Genomic DNA, 7578 nt, shown 5'->3' on the forward strand with positions numbered 1-7578 from the left:
CAACCTATGCAGACAACCATAAAGATACCATGGAAGTTGGATATTGGGCTAGAGCGGCCTCTTCATTTTATTACCGTGCAAATGAGAAACAGAAGCGGCAACTGGATGTCGCATATCTACATGTTTTCATGTAATATTTTTACTTCTAAATTCTACATTTGAAAATGTAACGCGCTGGGACCTGCTGAAGGGCAAGAAATAAATTTAAAACTACCATTAAATCTTTTTCAAGGATATCACCCATATTCGCCACACACACGACCGCCCGCTTTTCTGAGCCCACTTCATAAGACTACACAGTATAGGACATCTCGCCATTTCTCATTTTTTCCGCTATTGACGGCACAGGAAGCGGAAGCGCGTCCTGGATCGGAAGCGCGGTTGACGCCGGAAGCAGAAGCGGCTGTGCCCAGCCGAGAGAAAGATGGCGGCGGCGGCGGTAGCAGTGGCGGGAGAGGAAGACGAGGACTGGCCGGAGGTGACAGAGTCCGGCCGGCGGGAGCTGAGCCTGGAGTCGGGCGCCGCCCTGGAGCGGCGTGTGCAGGCCGCCGGGGGCCGCTTCCCGCGGGCTCTGGGCTCCCTGGGGGCGGCGCTGCGGTCGCTGGAGGTGCGCGGGGGCGGCTGCGCGGCGCTGCGTGAGCCGGGGCCGGTCCTGGGGCTCCTGACGGGGCTGCAGACGCTGGCGCTTCCCGGCTGCGCGCTGGGCCCGTCGGGGCTGACCCAGGCCGGGCGCCTCTTGCCAGCCACGCTGCGCACCCTCGACCTCTCCGGCAACGGCCTGGAGGAGCTGCCGGCGGAGCTCGGCGGGACCGGGGAGCCCCAGGTGGTGGTGGCGGCGGCGGGCAAGAAGGGCTCCCCTGCCGCCCTGCCTGAGCTACGCCTCCTCAACCTCCGCCGCAACCGCCTTCGCGAAATGGGGCCCGGCCTGGGTCGCTCCGCTCCGGCCCTCCAGGAGCTGCTCCTGGGCGGGAACCGCCTGCGCTCCCTACCCGGGGGGCTGCTTCCCACGGACGACGGAGGTGACTCCCGCCGCGCCGCCCCTTTAGCCTTGCTGGGCACCCTGGAGGCGGCGGGCAACGAGCTGGAGGAGCTGAGCCCCAACATCTCCCGCCTGGCCTGCCTCAAGGTAAAAGCCCTCGGTGCTTCCCAGTTTCTGCTTTTGTAATTAAACACTAGGAATAATGATGGAAAGCAAAAAAAAAAAAAAGTTTTACAAATAAAGCAAAAGCAACTCTTAATATACAGTAACAATGCAAGACATAATTCAGCATGCATGAAAAATGATGACTGTTCAAGACATCAATGTTTCTTGAGATGCTGATGATGAAAATTGTCCATCCCAGAGCACTGCTTGTTTTGCTGCTGCCATTCACACATAAAAATCTAGAGGTTATCAGGAATGGGTGTGGAGCCCTATTATGAATGCATGAATAGCGCTGAGGTTTCTGCAATATACGGAAAAGCAAATGATCAGAGCAGGGAATGGGCTCATTGGCAGATCTACTTTGCACGCGAAAGGTCTCAGGTCTGAAACCAGAGAGCTGCTGCCAGCCAGTGTAGACAGTGCTGAGCTCGATGGACCAATGGTCTGATTTGGTATGGCAGCTTCTGTACTCACATTGGCTTGGGAGTTTTTATTGATACACAAAATGTTTTTCATTGTTGTCCGTCAGTAGACAGAACTTGAGATAACTCTTCCAGTGTCTGAATTAGAAGACAACTACTTAATATACTTTCCCCCCCTAGACTTTGGATGTTTCCAACAACAAATTATCGGAAATCCCTGTGGAGTTGGCTGACTGCCCTAAGCTGAAGGAAGTCAATTTAAAAGGAAATGCCCTCAAAGACAAACGGCTTGAGAAGATGGTAAATGGTTGCCAAACAAAATCTATCCTGGAATATTTGCGTGTCGGGGGTCGAGGGGGCGGCAAAGGAAAAGGCAAGCAGGATGGTGCTGAGAAGGAGGAGATGAGGAAGAAAAAGAGAGATAAAAACAAGAAAAAAGGAAGTGATGCAGAGGATGAGGTGGAAGAAACCCAGAAGCTGCTGGTGAAAGTTCTCCACATCTCTGAGAATCCAGCTCCATTGGTTGTGAAAGCCAGCCCTGGTGTCAAAGACGTCCGCCCCTATATTGTGTGCTGTGTAGTGAAAGGCATGAACTTCAAGCCCGGCAATGCTTTGAAGAGGTTTCTTTCAGTTCAGGTAAGGTTCGAAAGACGATACCACTTGCTTCTGGGCATGGCCCAGCTTCAGAGGGGGATGTCCTTTGATTCAGTTAGTTGTAGATTAGGTTGCCCCAAGTAAAGATAAACCTCCCTTTCAGAACTGAAATGGGGGTAGCCCTACTTTGAGCACGGTGGAAGGGAAAGCAAAAGGGGCATCTCCAAGCCCAGGCATGCGGGTGGTAACTTTGCCTCCCACTAGCACAGGAGAGTTAAGGATGTATGGCTCCCCTGATCAGAAAGAAGTAGATCCTGGGGGTCCTTGTCTGCCCTCAGTGTGGTAGAGGAGAAAGGGCCAGATTGTTACACTCTGTGGAATGCCTTTCCATCAGATGTCAAGGATTTGAGTAACTATATAACCTTTAGAAGACACCTGAAGGCAGCCCTGTCTAGGGAAGCTTTTTAATGTGTAATGTTCTATTTGCTTTTATATGTTGGAAGCTGTCTAGAGTGGCTGGGGCAACCCAGTCAGATGGGCAGAGTACTGATGATAAAATTGTTGTTAGCACACTCCTTAAAGTTAAGCCTGTTGTTGTGACTCTTCAGCACAGCCTTGTTTTAATGACACATCTTACACTTCAGACCAAACTCCACGAGGACATCTGCGAGAAGCGGACAGCAGCCACCATTGCCACACATGACCTGCAGCTTGTGAAAGGTCCTCTTCTCTACGACGTTCGGCCGCCAGATGAATTGAAGGTAGGCTTACAACACCAAGATTAGAAAGCCGTTCAGAATGATACCCCACAAAGAGACAGCAGAAGGCAGCTGGTGCTGTTGTGCATGATGGTTATCTGAAAGACGAACCTGCCCAGCCTCTGAGATCTTCAGGGGAGATGTTCTCTCAGTCCTGCCTCCCTCATGAGCAGGCTTATTGGGGCACGGGAGAGTGCCTTCTTGGTGGCTGCTCCCAGGGTTTGGAACTCTCATCCAAGAGTAGCTAAACTGGCTCCCTCCTTGGCATCCTCCCACCAGCTATTGAAGACTTTCTTATTCCAACCATTTGGGAACTGAGTGTATTTTTTAACGAAATAACTTTTAAATAGTGCTGTGCTCTTTTTACTATCTGTATTTTAATAGATCTGCTTTTATACTGTTGTAATTCTTTTAGCATTTAATGACTATGTTTTTAATCTGTGTTTTTGAATTATTACCTGTAAGGTGCATTGAGTCCCAGTCTGGGAAAAAGGTGGGATATATATCATTAATAATAATAACAACAACAACTGACTCCAAGACACTTCTGGCCTTGCATTCATGTTGCAGATTATCCCCTTGGGCCGGAAGGAAATCAAGGCCAAGGACCTCCTCCGTCAGCTGCAGTCGGAGGCCGAGGAGCAGCGGAAGCAGAAGAGGAGGCAGAATATATCCGGACTGCACAAGTAAGTCTGCACCTTAAAGCAGAGCACAGCCCTTGAAATCTTGCACAGAGGGCAGGCAAAAGCCAGGAGGGGTCCATGGGGAAGGGAAGCAGGAAGCGTCCTCAGAACAATCAGGATGGTTTGGAGCGGGAGCAGGAGGTCTGTGTCTTTGGAACTCCCTCCCCCAAGAAGGCTCCCCGAAAAGTCCTTTCTTTTCATTCTTCATTTTATTTAAATCACTAATGTCCTATGCTATAGCTGAAAGGGCTCCCAAAATCTCATCTGGTCCAGCGTCCTCTTCTCACAGCATCCAGCCAAATTCCTTTGAGAAGCCAGTAAGCGGCACTCTCATTTTGCATTTCTTACTACAGAAAGTATTGATCTGATGTGTAGAGATCTTTCCTATTAATTCAAGAGTGTTCTGGAAGCTTCTTTGTGTGAAAGAAACAAGCAGAAGGTTCATGACATTTGGCTTATACCTTCAGAGAAGCTGAGTACAGCTGGCTTAAATTGGTTCTGTTTTTTCTTTCTTTTCCTTCTGATGTGGTGTTCTGTACATTGTATGCTATAGTGTTACTAGGCTGCAACTGGACAGTGCCAGTCCTGAATGTTTTGGATTTGTGACCATTATGCTCATTTGCCTTCAGTAGCAGTAAAGCTCTGCTGGATGAAATATTAATTGCCTCTGGTCTATTTTTTAATCCTGCAATGTGTTTAAGTTTTTTTCTTTGCTAACTCTACGTCAGAGTTCTGCTATGGATCAATAGTGAGTAGAATTCCATGACACTCTCCCCACTTGCGATTCCCAGCAACTGATCTTCAGAGGTTTCTTGTCTGTGTCTTCATAGAGTTGTGGTGTGTGTTTTTTAAAAAAAGAAATATATTGAGCAGAAGCAATTCTTATTTTTAAAACTCACATGTGTATTTGCACTTCCTCTCCCCATCCCCTAAGTAGCTTCCATTTTCTTATTCCACCCTTGATCAGGTACCTCCAGTTACTGGATGGGAAAGAGAATTACCCCTGCCTGATTGACATCGAAGGTGCTGTGATTTCTTTCCCGCCAATCACAAACAGCGAGAAGACAAAGGTACAGATGCTGTGACTTGATTGCAGGCCAGGCTGTACATTTTCTAGGGAAAAGTCTGTTCTGTGATCTACATAAATTGGGGAGGTGGGATGGGTTTGCTTCCCCCCTCTTCATACTTCCCAGTTGAGGTTTCGGGTGAAGTGCTTGTTGTGCCACGGAGGGAAGGAGCAGGGGCTGTTGCGGGAGGAAAAGTGGTGGTCAGACGCTCCCACCTACTGCTTCTCCACTGCCAATCTCACCCCTGGAATTTCAAATGCAGATCGGCTTCCAGACACTGTTCCACCCTAAAAAGAATTAGGTGCCCATGTTATAGTGGTGTATGCTTTTCTGAACCTAAGAAGATGCCTACAGAATCAAGCCAGTGGTTTATCTAGTCCAGCAGCATCCTTTTCTCACATTGGCCAGCCGGATGCCTCTGGGAAGCCCACAAGCAGGACTTAAGTGCTGCAATTCCTAGCACCTGGTATTCAGAGGCATCCTGCCTCTTGACAGTGGAAGGAGAGCTTAGTCAGTGTGGTTGGTAGCCTGTGACAGCCTCATCCTCCATAAAGTGGCATATTCTGTAATTTGGGGATTAACACAGGCTTAACTCTGCAAAAGTTGTTTTCTCACAAAGTAGCCCCCCCCCCCAAGCTGAATTTCAAGAAGGTTCTCAATCTACAGCATGCCTTTCAAAAAATCACTTTTACCTACATTTGCCAGGGAGGGGTGTTAGTAACCACCAAAAGAGAGAAAACTGGTGCCTGTAATTATTTTGACTGTGTGTCTGTGAATGTTACTGACCTAAAATGATACTCCATAATGCTGTCCTTCGTAGCTCAGTTCCATCTGGCATTTCCCTTTCTTCTTCTTTTTAAGCTTGGGAAAACCACCTCTGATGTGCTTCTGGAAGTGACTAGTGCCACAAGCCTGCAGACATGCAAGGATGTGATGGACACCCTCATTTTAGTAAGGAGTCACTCTGCTTCTGCCCTCTCCTCCTCATTTTGCACCCACACTTCACACTTGCAGGGTCCTGATTTATCTATTGGAGGCAGTTACGGGATTTGTGGTTTAAAAGCAAAGCCCAGTGTGCAAAATCAAATCACCTCTTTGTGGTTCTCTTCAGCCACTGTCCATCAGGTCTGTGGCCTTTACATATGCAGCTCTTGCACCCAGGACCTGTACCTAGTTGTCCATGCAGGACACACACACACCCCTCCTTGTGTTTTGAAGTCTTCCTTTTCATATCCCTCCACTTTCCATTTTAGCATCTTCTGCCCGCCTTTACCCTAAAATGCTGTATTCTGGATTCATAGCAGCGTCATGTTGTCTCCTGGGCCTCCAGTCCCATAATAACTGAAGGGAAACCTCAGGTTCTGAGCTGGGGAAAACATTGCCATATCTCTTGAGTAACTCACTCTATATGTTGCAATCTCCATTCCTTCACCACAGAAAATGGCGGAGCTGAACAGATCCACTTCAGAGAATACAGGCGAAGACCTGGATTCAGATCACGAATCGAACGACACTGCCGGGCATGAGAATTCAAGGCTTGAAGGCATTTCCAAGACCCTCCCTCTCGTTTTGGAACAGGTTCGGGTCGTGGACAAGGACGGGAACTTAAAAGTCCTTTATCCATCAAAAACTGATTTCAGTATGGTCTCGTCCCTCATGACGGTGATTCATTAAGCGCCTTTGGTTTCCTTTCCCTGTTGTGGGGCACGCTAGACAGCATTTGTGAGCAGCCTCCCCTTGCAGGATTTTATTGTTTCTTTAACTCGTCAGCCAGAAATCCAATGCTGTGCTTTGGAGAGGGCTTGGTTGACAGCTAAAAGCAGGGTTTTTGTGATCTCGAGAGAGACTCGAAGACCTTCTACCCAAGCCAGGGATCCACACGGATCTCTTGAGTAAAGGTGCGGGATCATATTTATTTTAATGAGACACACTAATATCCACGTGGCATAATGGTACTCTATAATCTCTGCATAATTGGGCATCGGGGCCAGGTAGGAAGCTTTGTGGGTGTGAGAGACACACCCACCCTCACCTGCCACCACCACTGTTAATCAGGTGTTGTGCTTTCTAGCAATACAGATGTGGCCTGCTATTGCTTCAGACTCTGAAGCCTGCTTTGTAACCTTGACCTGGGTGCTGCTGCTGCTGCTCTCTGAAGTCCTCTTCTCCCCATGACACTCAGGTGTCTTGCAGAGTATGTGAGAGGTTGCACTGACACCCAAACTGTTTTTCTCAGTTTATGCCACGCTGGCTTTTCTTCACATCTTGCCAGCAGAGTAGCATGAAGCCATACAAACAGGCCTGCAGACTTGTGTGTCTTGGGGAGCATCTACCCCACCCTTCCTCCCTCGTGCCACGTAGAAAACTCAGTTTTTGAAACTGACGCTTCTTTCAAAATCAATGGTTTGCCATTGGGAAGAGCCACGAGCTGCTCTCCACAGGGGCAACAAAAAGTCAGTAACGACACTGGACCATGTACACCACCTCTCTGTTCGCGCCTAAAAGGCCTGTATCATGGTCCAAGTTTCTAGCCCTCATTGATTGCATGGACGAACTGGGAAATGTAACAGCCAGTGATGCGGGGGGGGGGGGGAGAGTACAAATAAAGGAGAAAATGACAAGTGTGCAAATTTCCATTCATTATTTCAGTTTATGATGAACATTTCCTCCAAAGGGGTCTGATCAGATTTTTTTTCATGTCACACAGTAACAGTTTTCACAGTAATATTGCATACCCACTCTGCGGCGCTAGTTCTGCTTATGCTGCCCTTCCCGGCATATTTATCATGGATCTGTAATCAAGCTGACTGTAGTTGTGCTCCTTTTCATTGGGAGCCATCCTCTTATTCAGAATCATAATAAGAGTGGGGATAGAGGCAGCAGTGGCTGTTAATTTCTGACCCAGCCCCC

The 7578-nt window shown here is 48.4% G+C and overlaps 1 protein-coding gene across 1 annotated transcript; it reads left to right on the forward strand.

Annotated features, from left to right (window-relative positions):
- Window positions 1-409: 409 nt before the first annotated feature.
- Window positions 410-7292, forward strand: LRRC47 (leucine rich repeat containing 47). The gene is made up of 7 exons (XM_028740435.2): window positions 410-1126; window positions 1747-2202; window positions 2805-2921; window positions 3489-3604; window positions 4569-4671; window positions 5530-5619; window positions 6106-7292. The coding sequence occupies exons 1-7, from the start codon at window positions 425-427 to the stop codon at window positions 6340-6342; spliced, it is 1821 nt and encodes a 606-aa protein (XP_028596268.2). The 5' UTR covers window positions 410-424; the 3' UTR covers window positions 6343-7292.
- The last annotated feature ends 286 nt before the right edge of the window (window positions 7293-7578 follow it).

This window comes from Podarcis muralis, chromosome 7 (genome assembly GCF_964188315.1).
Source record: "Podarcis muralis chromosome 7, rPodMur119.hap1.1, whole genome shotgun sequence".
Lineage (NCBI taxonomy): Eukaryota > Metazoa > Chordata > Lepidosauria > Squamata > Lacertidae > Podarcis > Podarcis muralis.

What these genes read in the sequence shown, in the direction of transcription:
- LRRC47 (XM_028740435.2), top strand. Translation starts at nt 425, where the DNA reads ATGGCGGCGGCGGCGGTAGCAGTGGCGGGAGAGGAAGACGAGGACTGG. An exon ending in CCCGCCTGGCCTGCCTCAAG is followed by an intron (nt 1,127 to 1,746) that starts GTAAAAGCCCTC and finishes TTCCCCCCCTAG; the next exon opens with ACTTTGGATGTTTCCAACAA. An exon ending in AATATATCCGGACTGCACAA is followed by an intron (nt 3,605 to 4,568) that starts GTAAGTCTGCAC and finishes ACCCTTGATCAG; the next exon opens with GTACCTCCAGTTACTGGATG.